This window comes from Phalangium opilio, unplaced genomic scaffold (assembly GCF_054372755.1).
Source record: "Phalangium opilio isolate 3A_F unplaced genomic scaffold, DU_Popi_V2 ptg000013l_1, whole genome shotgun sequence".
Taxonomy (NCBI): Eukaryota; Metazoa; Arthropoda; class Arachnida; order Opiliones; family Phalangiidae; genus Phalangium; species Phalangium opilio.
In genome coordinates, this window is record NW_028324148.1 from 5,594,106 (window position 1) to 5,611,680 (window position 17,575).

Sequence of the window (17,575 nt, forward strand, 5' to 3'; positions counted from 1 at the left end):
TATGTTTTGATGGGAGTGGCTTATAATTTCAGAAGTCGCGCTCGCCATCTATCGGCCTTATTCTCTTGTATTTGGGGGTTTTAAATAAAGATATTGCATAAGGCAAAAAAAAATAAAATTGATAACTTATAAATGTACTACAATAGATAGTAACAAAAGTAATATAAGAAACCTCCCTTCGGGAGGAAAGTATACAAAGGCGAATTTTTCCCGATACATCCTCGTACCGCGAATGTCCCCGCGCACTTATACAGCCGTAAACAAAGTTTAAAAAATAGGGCCGCGCCGCGTAGAGCGTAGGAATACATTCTCTGATCTCACGATTGCGTCGGCTGCTTAAGTTAAGTCAATTTCAAAGACTCATAGTAATTTTAAACTTTTCCAATGAAATAATTCATGCAGCATTTTTAGATTTTGATGATAATCAATCATTCCTAAACAGGCAGTGACTCGATAATAGGATTTTCATAGGTCTTTGCATAAAATTTGAATTAAACCCTTACTTTGCCAAGGTATATGACTAACACTATACATAGATAGCTTTTAAAATGGTGTTATTATCTATCTCGAAATTTTGTTCTTGTATTCATAATTTTTATCTTCTTCTTGGCTTCACAACAAACTAAATTTTCGTTTCGAAATAACCGTATGTGAATATTTATTAGCAAAATCAGGAATCTTCTATTTCTTTACGACAGACGGCTAAGCAGACTACACCAGTTTCCCAATTCCAACGACCATATCAAAGTACTACGATCTGCCGTACCTTGTCCGTGAGCAATAGTGTCTGAATATGGTATTTGGTGGTTCGAGGATGTATCGCGTGTTTTAACGTTATGCCTATGGCGCCTTGTATACTTCCCTCCCGTAGGGAGGTTTCTTATATTACTTCTGATAGTAATTATAGTACAAAGAAAGAAAAACCAGTTACTTTGAAGAAAATATTTAAAGAAACATCAATTATGTATATTCCTAACTTTAAAACTTAATTCTACTAAATCGGGAGTTATATGGCATTGTGGTCCACCTTGCTCTTTTACCACTGGTGAAATCAAGTATGATAGGGGTGGATACGAATTCTGAGAGAAATACGCGCGGTAACTTCGGAAACGATTGGGTCTGGTGGGACGCTAAAAATGGGGGTGGAAACGTGGAATACTCGGGACGAAAGGCAAGTGGGCTAATTCAAAACTAGACAATTTTTAGCACCATCGTGTCGGCCTAATTTTGCTTACTTATGCCAAAGTTATTTTAAACTATTTTGCTCATAAATGAAATTTGCAATTGAAACACTAAATTTCATATAGAGTTATTATTTAATAATTATTGCTTGAAAACTGTTGCAAAAATAATTGTGTACGTAGATGACGCTGCAATAGGGAAACCACCCCTTGAAAGAGGAAGAAAGAACTCTAGCAGACGCGTCTAGCGCCTTCAAATAAATCCCTACCGCAGCGTCATCTACGTGCACTATTATTTTAGCAACAATTACGAAACAATAATTATTGAATATTAAATCGACATAAAATTTAGTGTTTCAATTGCAAATTTTATTTGTGAACGAAACAGTTTAAAATAACTTTGGCATATTTAAGTAAAATTAAGCCAACACGATGGCGCTACATAGTGTATAGTTTTGAAGTAGCCTACCTGTCTCCAGTCCCGAGTATTCCTCCCCCATTTTTAGCGTCCCACCATACCCAATCTTTTCCGAAGTTACGGCTTGTATTTCTCTCAGAATTCGTGTCCACCCCTATCATCCTAGGCGCAATTTCGAAAAAAATATTTAACCACGAAAATAGAGAAAACAATGACATTTTCGACCTCTAGAAGTCGCTTTATACAAAATATGTGGGTGGAGTCAAAATATAAGCAGACGAAGTTTCTCAATAAAGTGTACGAGGATGGTACAATAGGCTAAAGCTATGATCCGACGTTCTTAGTACATAAATCCGTTTTTGCTATAATCCCCTTCTGATAATAATTATACATAAGCGTGAAATTATTCACTAACCAAGCTATCACAACACTTTTCTTCTTTTTAGGCGCTCATAGAATATAAGTTGAATTTTACTTACTTGGGGAGTCTTGACATTTAACGTTGCGTGTAAAACGTAATTAAAAGTTAAGAGTTAGAATTTTCAAACCAAATAATTCAGGGAGACCAGCGTCCTATGATTCCTAAAAAATCCTTACTTTTTTAACATTTCCTACATCATCCTATAATTTCCTACATTTTTGACTTAGTTTGGGATGTTTTCGTATAGTTTAGCATCAAATTTATCAAAATTTAGTTCGCACTTTTATCGAGATCACAATTGACTAGGTACCGAAATTTTTCGAGATTTTTATGTATAGTTTAAGCGAAAATAGTAAAATATATGAGCATTTTTGGTCCTATATTTTCCAATAAAAACACATTTTCTACTATAAAATCCTATAAAGAAATAATTTTTTCTGGGCTCCCTGCAAGTTGAAATTTATCAAAATTATTATTCAAATTCGTACAGATAAGCTGCTTCATTTTAGGCTTTTGATTCTGATTAAAATAGTTTGATAATAATGACCAAAAATTAGAGTGTTGATAAAAAACAAAACATTTTCGTTATTAGTTAAAAAGAAGTGTTAATAAAATAGAATTACCCTCGAAATATGATGCGGAAAATATACACAACTGGTTTTTCGAATAAAATGCCAAGTTGCCAACTGAAGTTCAAATTTGAATTAAATTAGTCACTAGCCCTACCATCAAAATTATTACTAGGATGTGTAAGAGGGGAATATATCGAAGTCAGACAAAATGCACGTAGTCACCCGTTAATGAAATGGTACTGTGCTTTTTCCCTGTTATCAGGGTTTCCGCTACCCCTACGCAGGAAAAGAGTGTCCGTTCTCTCGCATGCATTCAAGCCTCCTTCAGGGGCGATCCCTTGGGGATCAAGGGGGAGGCTCCCCCCTTAAAATTTTGTTGAGTTGGCAAATTGACGCTCGCTTCGCAAAATCAAGATCGGGGAAATTGAAAATGGACCTAAAAGGTCAGGGAAAAATATTTTGGCGTGAAACTGAGAGTCTGGATAACAGTATCAGAGTGACCGGAAAATGTGTTATTGGAGCAGAGCCCAAAACTAGCGGAGTTCACACCGAAAATAACTTTGATGTAGTTTTATTCCAACAAAATACCTTGCTTATATCTGTAACAATAATCAGTCTTGTCAAAATGATTCGAGTGATTTTATCAATATTCGTTGTACGAGGGAGCATTTGACCTAATTATCTCGACCCATACACTGTGTTTTATTACGAGACACATTTTATAACGTCTTTAAATACAAAAATAAGTCCGAATTGCGGAAATCACCGCAATCAACATAGTAAGATTTTACCCGACCCAGCTCTTTTAAGTATCTTCATTTAGTAATTTTTAGTTACTTTCGGTTCACTATTTTTAAAATAATTAGTCACTTTTTTCTAACTAGTATTATCAGGCATGCGTATTATGCTATTATTTCGACAATTTTATATCATAACTAGTTTCAAAGTCTATGTTCGCCATGTAATTTATTGCAAATGGTCAAGGAAATTTGATGAATTAAGACCAGGAAATTTTATGAATTTAGACAAGGAAATTTGATGAATTTGGTCAGGGAAATTTCATGAATTTGGTCAGGGAAATTTGATATATTTGGTCAGTGAAACTTGTGGAATTGAGTCAGTGAAATTTGATAAATTTGGTCAGTGAAGTTTGACGCGGTACGCGACAATTTGGTCTCGCCGATTTGGTCTTGGTCAAATTGGTCTCAGGATAATTGGGTCTTGGGGCAAATGAGTCTCGGGACACTTTGGTCCACAGACAAATTGGTCTAGGTACAATTGGTTCTCAGGACAAATTGGTCGCGGACCAATTTGGTCTCTGGACACAAAAGTGTCGTTTTAAATAAATATCACCCCTTCAGCATGTTTTTAACCAGCCAAATTTAACCAAACCAAACCTTACCTTACCTAACCAAACCTAGCCAAACCTAACCTAATAAAACCAAACCTAACCGAACCTAAACTAACCATCCTTACCTAACCCAACCTTGTTTGGAGGTAAGAAGATTATTTATATGCGTATTAAAAGTACGCCTCTTAGCACGAACAATTTATTAGCAATAATAGAAATATTTTCGAAAAGGTGGCAGCTAATTAATAGGAGAATATTTTGGAAAAGGTGGCAGCTAATTAATAGGAGAATATTTTGGAAAAGGTGGCAGCTAATTAATAGGAGAATAATTTGGAAAAGTTGGCACCTAATTAATAGGAGAATAATTTGGAAAAGGTGGCAACGAATTATTGGAACCATTGTTTTGGAATACGTGGCAACCAATTAGGTAACCAAATTATCAAGAGACTAAACCGTCCCGAGACCAAATAATCACGAGACCTTTTAGTACTGAGACCGTAGAATCACGAGACCAAATAGCACCGAAACCAAAAAGTCCCATGACCAAAAATTACGAGACCAAATGGTCCCAAGACCAAATCGGTGAGACCAATTAGTCCCGCGACCAAATAAGCCATATTTTCCTGTTCCGGTTCGATGAATTTAAACAAAGAAATTTGACGAATTTCGTCAGGGTATACCTGAAAAACTCATGGAATTTCATTCCAAAACTCTTTTACGAACGCTGAATAACATGATACTACATTACTACTCGTCGCTTGGCAAAATTTGGTGCCCCCCCCCCAAAACCTTGTCTCTTCGGAACGCCCCTGGCCTCCTAGCTCTGTTCTAGCCTCATGAGCTTGTTTATAATCAACAAAGATCATTTAGAGACGACCATTATACATGTTCCTTGACTAGATAAAATATCTAAAGCTATCCAAACAAACTAACTTCAGACTAGCGTAACGATTTTCAGGTGTTGAATTTTAATTCTATTTCAAAACTAACTTTTCTACTTACTTTCGTATCCTGGGGCAAACTGAACGAGAGGGGCAATAGTGAATACAGCAAAGAGGAGAAACATCTTTGAAATATTTTCCATTACTGAGATCGACTCTAATAACTATATAAATAATACCCTGCATTAAAAGTATTGTGTGACGTTATTAGTCAGCACGTGGATTAAAGTGGTATTTGCTAATGTGGCCGGGTTTTATTTAAAAAAAAAGGCCCAGCTCAGCCCAGCGGGTTTTATTGCGTGTATCTTTAAAACTAAATTATTTTCCACTTTATATTATCAAAATTGAAAATTTAAGTGATGCGTTTTTATTAAGCGGGTTTTTTGGTGGGTCAAAACCAATAAACCCGAGAGTTTTGGGCTGGATTTTATTTATTTCTTTTTTTTCCTGGATACCATAATATGTTTGAAAAATTTTGTTCAATGTTTTTCTAAAAAATCTAACCCTTAATCCTCTGAATTAAACAAATTATACTACTTTTCTTGTATTGAATACAAATTTTTGGGCAGGGCTTTAGTTGGGTGTGTTTTAAATCACTAGTGATGGCCGATTTAGTAAATTAAACGATATCGAACTTTTACTGGAATCGATACTGATTCTAACCAATTATTTAAACTCGGCAAGATAACCGACTCTTTAACCCAATGAAACCGATATCGAAAGGGATCTTTACCGATTAACAAAAGAATTTTACCGATTATCGACCTTTTTTCAACAATCATCAACCATTTTTTACCGATTATTATCCGATAAATCGGTAAATCAACCTCGAACTGATTATTGGTAAAAATTGATAAATTATGCTCGATCAGATATATCGGTTTATGCCCATCTCTACAAATCACGAACGAAAATGCTTGGCCAGCCGCCCGACTAATATTTGGACATACGAAAAAGTCAAAGTTTTCTTACCGGCAACTAGTTGAAGAGCGTAGAGTTTCAAAATGATGTTGACGGGTTCTCCAAAGATAAAATTATTTTTCCATCCACGAAATATAACCTTTTATACTATGCTCTTGTTGACGACAAATGGTGATTCTCTTTATTATATAAAATTTTATTGCTTTGTTTTCGAAATTTTCTTCTTCATCTACAGTTAATTAGACCAGAATTTAATGTTACAGAGAGCGCATGTGCCGCTGTGTATAGAGGACATCAACGTACACTTACTCTTTATATACGAATAAATTCACTATTAAATGGTCTAGTCTGCAAAACCAACTCGTGAATAATTACATTTACCTCTATGTTCTGTTATCGTTTCCACAATAACAAACAAGTTGGGGAAACAAAATAAATCTCTCCGAGTTGAGTCGAGGGCTATCTACCCAATTAAAAGGTTTTTTCTTAAATAAAGAAATATAATTGATATTAATCATTTCAATTAACCTTAATTCTAGTTAAGTCGTTTTAAGAAACTTAATTTCTAAAATCAATTTCAAAATAGCTATTGTTGACGTTGGAATTCTAGCGTACGCCTCTTTCACAATTTTTGGAAATTTAGAATACATAAGTTGGTCGCAATTGGGATCCTTTGGTAGAAGCTTTGCCATTATCTATCCATTATCCACGTTATTTTATCTTTATCCATACTCGAAAATTATCCACAGAACTTACATGTTAAATCGTATTATAATCCACAAATTTGTTTATAAATAATCGGTTATCCACCAATTTGTGGATAATGGATAGAAATTGCCGAGCTCTAGCCGAAGCTAGATGTTTCTCGTAACCCAAGCCGATCGCTGCGTACATCTTAGCCCTAACGATGATAATGGAGTAGTAGTCAATATTGCTTACTCCGAACGCGGTTTGGATATTGTGAACATGTTTGCTCCGATTTGCCAACTGCGAAGGCGCTTACAGACAGACACGCACACACAGACTGATCCAGTGTAATACCTCTCCATGACCTCATCGTCATTCGAAGAAGTGAAAAACAAAAAAGTACAGGTTATAATCTCCACAGTATATTGTGCGAGCCTTGAGTTTTTGGATTCGAGTCGAGCCTCGAGTATTGAAATTTTCCCTTATCGAGTATCGAGCCGAGTCCCCAGTACTGGAATCGAGTATCGAATAATTGGAAAATTAGTTTAGAGTATTTATCGACTAATTGGGAATTGGTTTTCTAGTATTTCCAGACTTTCTGTTAATTTATCGCTCTCATAATAGACATTTTGAGTAATTTTGATCATTGACAACTACTTCAAACAATTCCCAGACGGTATTAGTCTTCTTCCCTTTCAATTTAACAAACTTAATTCCTCATAAATAGCTTCTTCGGAATCTCATTCCTCACCGAAGTCACTTCTAGCCGTTGTTATACTTCGCTCAAGTCCCAAACGAAAATTACTGCGCTGAACTTCAAAAACAAAAGCAAAAAAAAAATTATAAATACATTAATAAAATAAAAAAATAATAATAATAGTCAACGCGCCTTTAAAGGGGTTACCGACAGTCATTAATTCTATCTTTATTTCAATTTGAAACTCTAATTGTTTTATGAAAATAGAAATGCCGAATTCGATTATGTCCATGTTTTTTTTCTAGGATCAATAGTTTTTTCAAAAATCATATTTTGAAACTCAACACCGACTTAGTTTAGCGCCGCCTCTTCCAATTTTCAGCTTTTCGATTCTGCAGGGGTAGAGGATCTTTCCCTTACCAAAAGTAGTATAAGAAACCTCCCTTCGGGAGGAAAGTATACAAAGGCGAATTTTTCCCGATACATCCTCGTACCGCGAATGTCCCCGCGCACTTATACAGCCGTAAACAAAGTTTAAAAAATAGGGCCGCGCCGCGTAGAGCGTAGGAATACATTCTCTGATCTCACGATTGCGTCGGCTGCTTAAGTTAAGTCAATTTCAAAGACTCATAGTAATTTTAAACTTTTCCAATGAAATAATTCATGCAGCATTTTTAGATTTTGATGATAATCAATCATTCCTAAACAGGCAGTGACTCGATAATAGGATTTTCATAGGTCTTTGCATAAAATTTGAATTAAACCCTTACTTTGCCAAGGTATATGACTAACACTATACATAGATAGCTTTTAAAATGGTGTTATTATCTATCTCGAAATTTTGTTCTTGTATTCATAATTTTATCTTCTTCTTGGCTTCACAACAAACTAAATTTTCGTTTCGAAATAACCGTATGTGAATATTTATTAGCAAAATCAGGAATCTTCTATTTCTTTACGACAGACGGCTAAGCAGACTACACCAGTTTCCCAATTCCAACGACCATATCAAAGTACTACGATCTGCCGTACCTTGTCCGTGAGCAATAGTGTCTGAATATGGTATTTGGTGGTTCGAGGATGTATCGCGTGTTTTAACGTTATGCCTATGGCGCCTTGTATACTTCCCTCCCGTAGGGAGGTTTCTTATATTACTTCTGCCCTTACGGATTTTTACTTCCTACGTCACAACACACGTGACAGTCTGACTGCCGCGGTCTCGCCCTACGCTACCGTTCTTCTTACGTCTGAAGCTCGTGAAATAAAATTAGTGTAGGGCGCTTTCTGTTTATAAAAATTGTGTTTGTGACGCAAAATTTTAATGTTTTAATTGAAAAATTCGCCAGATCACCTATCGGCAGAAGAAAATAGGGGAAGTGGGTAGCTTGGGCAACTTCGCGAGGCGTCCCGTTTACGGATTTTTCGCGCCATTTCCCTCCCCGTGGGGGTGAAGAGAGATAGGATTTTTACGCGCATTAACACACGAGTGACGTAATTCTGTGGACAGTACGGTCCTACGCCTTCCAACTGACTAGAAGCGTCTGCTAGAGGCAGTGAGGCACTCAGGCAGAATGGCAGAGGCCGGAATCGAGTGGTAAGTACAAAATTCATAACTTATTTTAAAATATGTCTTTATTTTTAAATACAATGGTATTTCTAAGTTCCAGGGAAAAAATTAACTTGTCCGAAGTTTTAAACTGTGATAGGGAAGAGTTCAAAGTAATAAAGTTGTATCCAAGTTGTTGTAGTTTGATTTTTAACATTGGGATTGGTTTGGGTAGATCTTACTTTTCCTTTCAACACAGCCTGAGTTTTCTTATCGGTAGTTTCCTTGTACGTTAAATCACACTGCGTACTCTTAACGACATTCATTTTATTAAATAACCGAATTTTCGTCCTTAATTAAACCAATATCCGCATTAACCCGTTGCCTGACGTAACCCTAACTCAAACTGAAGCACAGCAGAAATATAAGCAGACTACACAAGTTAGTTCCACAGTTCGCTACATGGTGGCGTTCGCAATGAAATCTGGTACTATTTTATGCTTCGCGCCGATTGGCCAGATTCAAATTTTAAGGGTGGTAGGGGAATCGACCATTGTAAGTGAGAATCACTGGACGACTTGTATGGCTCAAGGCTACGGCTACCCACTTCCCCTATTTTCTTCTGCTATCGGTCATCTTTATTATAGTTGTATATTATTAAAACGATAATTACTGTGAAAAAAAATTCAGAATGGCTAAGCCTTGCGCTTCGTATGTGTCCTATGCTATAAGTTCATAGCCCCTGGGTGTGATAATGATAACTTTAGTCTTTTCAAAGTTAACAATTTATCCTTCCACCGTTTCCCGAAAGAAGAATGTTTAAGAGCTAAATGGATATCAGAAATGGGAATACAACCTGAACAGATCAAAACAAGCAGTACAATATGTTCTAAACAGTTTTCGAGTGACTCTTACGAGCACAAATTTGACGCTGTAGTAAATACTCCTTTTCAGGCTGGGAAATAGCACACTTCCTCTGGTCCAAAACCAGTTTATTAATTGCTTGGACTAGTTTTTTAATTCAAAAAGTGGGGGTTACTGGTCCTCGGGACCAGTGTATTAATTGTAAATCTATTGGAGAACAAAGGCTGGGACCAGTCCGGAGACCAGTTAATTATTTCGGGGACTAGAGGGGTCGCTGGTCCCAAGGACTAGTTTTAAAAATATCCTTATTTCCCAGCCTGCTCCTTTTCGATCATTATTTGGGTGGGTAGAAGGGGTAGAGTTAGCGCATGCGCATTTCGATAGTTTTGATCATTCCAAACTGTCATCTTGTTTTTCTCCCATCTTAAGTCTATGGGTGAAGAAGTGGTTGGTTTTCAAAGCCGTTTTTCTTATTTTTAAGATGGTTTGCTGTAGTTTTGTGGGGTGCAAAAGTGAAATAGGAACCCCAAATATTAAATTCTATCGAATTCCGAGAAATAGGCTTAGGTTATGGGGTAAAATTATCAACCGAACGAATTTTAAGCCCACGGTAGATTCGCGGGTCTGTAGTAGACATTTCATATCTGGCTATCCTGGGTGGGATAAATCTGATCCCGACTGGATACCAACTTTGAATATTCCTAATAATAAGAAACCGTTATCGGAAGCACAGCTACGTTCAGCCGTACAGAGAAAAGCAAGACAAGAAAAAAGAAGCAAATTTCAGGTAAAGTGCACGTTATGATTGAAATTTTTTGTGAGAAGTTGGTAAGCCTTGGCCACTCATAACCATGGTTTGGACTACCAGGAAATAATACATCAAAGGGTTTTGAGCCAGCGTTTGGAGAAAAGTCGACTTCTACTGTCCTTAAAATTCCACGATTATGCAGCAAATCGTATAAGCTTTGAAGAAGCTGTTTTAGAGAAGTCTGCGCCAGAAACATCAGTGCAATGTGATCCCGATTTATCATCGATACCAATGGAAAATAATCAAAATATTGATGTATCATCGCTATCGATGGAAAATATTAACCTATCCTCAGCTGAAATTATGAATGAACATTGTCATCTGAATCAGAAGCATTCCCAAGGCACACAAACAGACTATTATGATTTGGAAGTTGAAAATCTTATGTTAAAAGGACATATAAAGGATCTTGAGGAGCGTTTGCTGCAGAAGACTTGGAGGGCTCATAAAATCAAAGATAATGATGAGATGACGAAGTTTTATACAGGGTTATCCACCTTTGCTGTTTTTATGTGGCTTTTCAAGTAAGATTTGGAAAAAGAAATTTACTAAATCCCTCTCCTTAACCACTTTACTTACTGTTTATATTCATAGTGTTAGCACCCAAAGCAGAGCGCATGCGCTTTTGGAGAGGAAAAAAGAAAGAAGGGGTTGTCCCAAAGTCAAAGCGCACATTCAAAATTTCTCTTTTGGATCAGTTTTTCGAAGTGCTCATGCGTCTTAAAGTCGGACTTTTTACTCAAGACATAGCGGAGCGATTTGATATATCGGCATCAACATTTTCAGACATATTTAACACATGGATTAAACTAATGGAGTTGGAACTTCGTGAAATGTTTCCCTTTCCAAGCAGAGCTTTAGTTGACAAATTCATGCCATAGTGTTTTAAAACATACCACAATACTAGGATAATCATAGATTGTACGGAAATATTTGTGGAGCGGGCTACATCATTAGACGTTCAAAACCAAACTTTTTCAAATTACAAACACCACACTACAATGAAATTTCTAATCGGCATTACACCAGGAGGAGTGATTTCCTTTGTCTCAGAAGGTTGGGGTGTGGTAAATTAAGATTTAATTTAAATTTCACCATAGAAATTAACTTTGTGTTTTTGAAAATTTCCTTTGATAACTTCCTTTTAAGTGCATTTGATAACTTCATGTCGAAGTAAAAACCATTCCCGAGAAGTTTTCCCCTTTTCAGCGCCCCTAGGTTTATCTGGGCAACGACTCTTCAATAGAGAATGAAATGGAAAATTTCTCGGGGATTCACCGTCTTAGCTTGCCTCTCTTAAGCCCCTCTCTTTTTGTATGGAACCACTGTGTAAAGAAAAAGGCAGTCTTGAAAGAAACTTTGTAGCGAAAGGAGCTAAGAATTTTTAACCGAAATAAATTTCTTTTTTTTGTTCATGTTTTACTTTAAAAATAGACTAATTCTTTTAAATAAATAATCCCCGAACCAACTTTAGATAAATTCAGTGTATAAGTTTAAAGCGCGCAATATGGCTTTATTTCATGGTTCCGAAACCCGGGAAGTTTAGATAAAAGCAGTTTAATTAGTTTATTAGAGATCGCGAGCGAGGTTAATACTTCGAGGAGACAAGAATTGAGTCCGAGAAGCGCCTTTAACTACGCACGATTAGTAAAGATGGACGACCCTGCAAGACTCGTAAGAAAAAGGGCATCATTAAGAAGTTCAATAACAAAGATGTGCAAGGCGATGGACAAAGAGACTGACCCTTCAGCACAAACGCCGCTAACGAACATTCAATTAACGACGTATAGATTGAAATTGGTGGAAAAAATCACCCAGTTAAAGTTAATAGACGAACAAGTCCAAAATACGATTGTGGATCAAGACCTGTTCGACAAAGACCTACAAGAGAGCGAAGACATTGAAGATAAGGTGCGTCATTATCAAGCAATCTGTATAGAGACAATTGAAGAGAACAATCGGTGCGCGAGTCACACGCCTTCGGTTGCGTCATCTCAGAACACCTTAATTACTCCATCCATTTCTACTCATCAAAATAACGGTGCGGTAATTAATGCAAACTCGCAGAGTAACAGTGTCGCGTTAGGTCAAAATCAGTTAAGAAACGCGGGAAACGTGGCCTCGGTAAAACTACCAAGAATTAACGTGGAAAAGTTCTACGGGGAGGTTAGCCGCTGGCAAGAATTTTGGAGTCAGTATGAAGTAACTATACACAAGAAAGATATAGATCCAGAAGATAAGTTGGTCTACCTAAAAAGTTACCTCGGAGGAACCGCGTTAACGTGTGTTTCCGGTTTAGCCATAACATACGGAGAAGCCATAGAGAAGCTAACTGACCGCTTTGGAAAAAGAGAAACGCTTATTCGAGCCCACAGAGACAAATTAAGGTCTCTCGAACCTGTTAAGAAATCTACGGACATCAAGGGTCTAAGAAGGCTCTTAGATACCTTGTCGATAACAGTAAGTGGATTGCAAGCTTTAAAAGTTGATTCTGAAAATTATGGCACGTTCATTATTCCTATGATTACGGAACTTTTACCGGAAGACATTGTTTTGAACTATTCTGTCCGGAGCCAAAAAGAGGGAATGCTTTGCATGAATAAATTAGTCGAGTTTCTCCGTGAAGAAGTCGAAAGTCGAGAACAGGCCGCGCAATTAAAGAAATCGTTCGGTTCAAACGAAAAAGATAATAAACGGCTTGATTCGGGTTTAAAAGAGCATTCAGGCCACAGGTCTAAACCCGCGTCTTCAACATTCTCTTACACCACGGTCGCAAACCCCACAAAATTTGCCGCTAAATGTATATTTTGCAAGGAAGCGCATGATTTAACAACTTGCAAACGGTTAACGGCTTCAGAAAGAAAAGAAGTACTGAAAGGCTCCTGTTACGTCTGTCTAAATGCTGGACATATTGCCAGAAATTGCTTTAAGAAAGGGATCAAATGCAAATATTGCACTAAACGCCATAGCCACGTGGTCTGTGGAAAGCAATACCCTGACGATCCCGTGGAAGCGACCTCGGAAGAAAATCAAGAACAAGAGACCATAGTTTCAATGGCCATTACAGATCAAGTTGAACCGGAAATAAAACCGGTAATTTACCTTCAAACCGCTTGGGTTAAAATTTCAAATAACGGCAAGGAAGTTTCCGCGAGATGTCTCATCGACACTGCTAGCCAGAGGACGTATATAACGTCGAAGTTATCAAAAGAACTAAATCTTCCTGTTTTAGGAACGGAAAATCTTGATATTAATTCCTTCCCAGGAATCTTGACTAAAGTCAAGCGATCACGCGTTAAATTTTCCGTCGGAAGCATTTATGAAACAAACAGAATTAGCATGGAAGCGGTAGAAACCCCAAAAATAGGGGGGAAAATACCTAGTATGCCTAAAAACGAAATCGAAAGCTTGACTCAAGGTAAACGTTGGAAAATAGCGGACACGCCTCCTGAAGGACCACATGCGACGGATGAAGAAGTTTCCCTACTGATAGGGGCGGATTTTATATGGAAAATAACCACCGGCCAAGTAGAAAATCTCTCTACAAAACTCAAAGCCGTTGATACGATCTTTGGGTGGACTTTTCTTGGACCCCATGAAAACGCGAAGGGAAGCGTTACAGATACTAGCGTGTACAGCGTTAACGTATTTTTCACGCACGTGAATAATTCCCTGGAAGATCTAACTGAAGACGAACTTGTTTCTCAAAATCTGAAATCATTGTGGAATTTGGATTCTCTGGGAATTATAGACAAGTCGGAAGAAGACAAGGCTTATGAAGATTCTATTAACGAAAAATTCGAATCGACCGTTAAATTCGATGGGGAACGCTACGTTGTTAGACTTCCGTGGAAACCGGAAGTGAAGCTAACAAACGATAACAAAGCCGTAGCCGAAAGAAGATTTTTCAATCAACTACGTAAATTTAGAAAACAACCCAAGTTGTTTGAGGAATACGCTAAAGTAATAGAAACGTATCTTCAACATGGGATGGCAGAACTTGTGGACACCCCAGGAGAAACAGAGCGTACGTTCTACCTGCCACACTCAGAAGTTGTCAACGAGCAGAGAACCACAACAAAAGTCAGAGTGGTATTTGACGGATCATCACACGGCTTTAACGCGCCTTCTGTCAACGATTGCCTAAATGCTGGGCATCCATTGAATGTCGATTTGTTAGGCATGTTGATTAAATTTCGTAAAAACCGTATAGCCTTTACCGCGGATATCGAGAAGGCTTTCCTTCAAGTACGTCTTGCCGAAGAAGATCGTGACGTAACTAGATTCTTTTGGATAGAAGGAAGAGAGTTGGATCCTAATAAGATGTCAATTATTACCCTGAGAATGACAAGAGTTCTCTTTGGATTAAACGCTAGCCCGTATTTGCTAGGAGCAACTATACGCCATCACATTGAAAAATACAAGGAACAATTCCCTACAGCCTACAAACTATTGAGAGAACAACTTTACGTAGATGACGTGGGAGGGGGAGCGGATGACAATGAAAAAGCTTTAACCCTTGCCACTGAAGCGAAAGAGATTCTAAAAGAAGCCGGAATGCCTCTCCGAAAATTCCAATCTAACTCTGAGTGGCTTAATACGCAATTATTAGAAGAAGGAGAGTCTGATCAACCACAGCCAGTATCATTTAAAGTTCTGGGAATAGCTTGGAAACCAAAACAAGATATATTCTTTTTCGAGGTTACAAGCCTATTGGAGTTTCTTAGATTGCAAAAGAATACAAAGCGATTCGTTTTACAAGCTTCTTCGAGGATTTTCGACCCAGTAGGATTTTTATCACCCTTCATTATCGTGGTAAAATGCCTATTTCAAGAACTGTGGGTACGCGGAACTAAATGGGATGAGCGTATCGATGACGACTTGATCGAACTGTGGAACACGTGGTGTCAAGATCTCACTAAACTTACGGAAATTGAAGTACCGAGATATTACGGCTATGGTCAAACGATCCAAATACATTGTTTCACAGATGCCAGTGAAAAGGCATATGGCGCCGCGATATATATCCGTTCAGAAAGTCAAGGAAAAGTAAAAGTCATCCTTGGCGCGTCAAAATCAAGAGTCGCACCTCTCAAGAAACTTTCGGTTCCCAAGCTAGAACTCATGGCCGCGGTCATTGGCGCGAGGCTTACGAAAACTGTCGAAAAATACTTCAGCGAAGAAAAGCCGTCGAAATATTTCTGGAGCGATTCCACGGTAACGCTTTCGTGGATTAAAAGCAATGCTAAAACATGGAAACCGTTCGTACAGAACAGAGTTAGCGAAATACAACAAAGTACAGATCCAATCCTTTGGAATCACGTTCCAGGCAAGTTAAACCCAGCCGATCTTTTGACTCGAGGGGTTAACGCGAGCAAATTAAAAGAAAGCGAAACCTGGTGGAAAGGCCCGTCCTTTTTGTGGAAAGAACAATGTGAATGGCCGGCTCAGAAAAACGAAATCAAACCCAGTTTACCGGCTGAAGCTGAGAACGAACGCCGCGCGAAATACGAAAATTCTTCTGTATATTACGTAAACAATTTTCAAAGTCAAAGAGAACCACTGCTAAACCTAAAGAATCATTCAAAACTATCACGGGTAATTAGAGTGGTAGCCTGGATTAAAAGATTCGTCTTTAACGTCAGAAATAAAGACCAAAAGAAAACAGGAGAGATAAATACAGATGAGATATTGGAATCGGAAACTTATTGGATTAAAACGGTTCAAAGAGAAACGTTCCCTCAAGAACTCGACGCTATTTCTGATAAAAAAGAATTTCTTCAAACTTCAAAAATCGCCGATTTAAAACCATTCATTGACCAGAATGGGATTCTCCGCATGGGAGGGAGGCTAGGCTTCGCAAACCTTAGCTTCGATGAAAAACACCCGATTATTTTGCCAAATGACCACGCGTTCACGATCTTGTTGATAAACAAACGCCACGAGGAAGTCATGCACATGGGTGTCAATTCCACGCTGTCAAGTCTACGTACGCGATTCTGGATTCCGCGGGGCCGCCAGGTGGTAAAAACTACCCTTTTCAAGTGCCTAAAATGCGCGCGCGTGAAATCGAAAGCTCTAGCCAGAGAAACCGCGCCGCTTCCGCCAATTCGAGTTAATGAAAGCGCGCCTTTTGAAAACACGGGGGTCGACTTTTGTGGACCACTCATGGTCAAGTCGTATAACACGGATCAGAAAAGGTTTGTAGAATCGAAAACCTACATCGCGTTGTTTACTTGTGCGGTAACGCGAGCCGTACATCTCGAGGTAGTCACTAGTTTGAGCGCGGAAAAATTCATAATGGCATTTAAAAGATTCGTGGCGAGACGCGGTGTGTGTCGCATAATGCTATCAGACAATGCGAAAACCTTCAAGAAAACAGAGAAAGAACTCAACAAACTCTGGAACAGTGTCCTGTCCCCGGAACTTATACAATATTTTGGGGAAAAGAAAATTAAATGGTCCTACATTGTAGATCGAGCTCCCTGGTGGGGAGGAATGTGGGAACGCATGGTAGGAGTGGTAAAGGGTTGCCTTAAGAAAGTAATTGGTCGTGCTTTGTTGACTTACGAAGAATTGGAAACGTTGGTCATTGAGGCCGAATCTGTAGTTAATTCCAGACCTGTTAGTTATCTATACAGCGATAAACAGGAGCCTTCACCACTCACGCCTTCCCACTTCCTCTTGGGAAAAAGACTCGACACTCTGCCCCCTAGAAAGTTTAAGGTAGGCGAGTTATCCGTTAGTTATGGAGAATTAACTAAAAGGTGGAAGTACCGCCAAGAATTGTTAAATCGTTTTTGGGTGAGATGGAGACAGGAATACTTATTAGAGTTAAGATCTGCCCAAAAATCTGGGAAATTAGTAAAATTTGCTCGTGATCTTAAGATTGGAGACGTAGTAATTTTAAAGGATGATCGTTTACCACGTCATTTGTGGAAACTATGTAGAGTACAGGACCTACATCAAGGTAGAGATGGAATAATTCGATCAGCAACCTTAAAAACTAGTTTAGGAGGAGAAATTAAGCGACCCCTCCAGTTACTATACCCTATAGAAATTTCAAATTAAGTACAGTCAAAGGAAAAAGAAAGAGAAAAATGAGTCTTTTTTTTTTCAAATCCCCATTTTTGGGGGGAGTTTGTGGTAAATTAAGATTTAATTTAAA

The 17,575-nt window shown here is 38.1% G+C and overlaps 1 protein-coding gene across 1 annotated transcript; it reads left to right on the top strand.

The window, feature by feature from the left end:
* Window positions 1-11,120: 11,120 nt before the first annotated feature.
* Window positions 11,121-17,478, top strand: LOC149707941 (uncharacterized). Its single transcript, XM_089863844.1, has 2 exons — window positions 11,121-11,242; window positions 11,949-17,478. Exons 1-2 carry the CDS (start codon window positions 11,121-11,123, stop codon window positions 17,476-17,478), a joined length of 5,652 nt encoding a protein of 1,883 aa, XP_089719970.1.
* The last annotated feature ends 97 nt before the right edge of the window (window positions 17,479-17,575 follow it).

Coding starts and splice junctions, on each gene's coding strand:
- LOC149707941 (XM_089863844.1), top strand. CDS start 11,121: ATGCGTCTTAAAGTCGGACTTTTTACTCAAGACATAGCGGAGCGATTT. Junction 11,243..11,948: donor GAGTTGGAACTTCGTGAAAT/GTTTCCCTTTCC, acceptor AAACCCGGGAAG/TTTAGATAAAAGCAGTTTAA.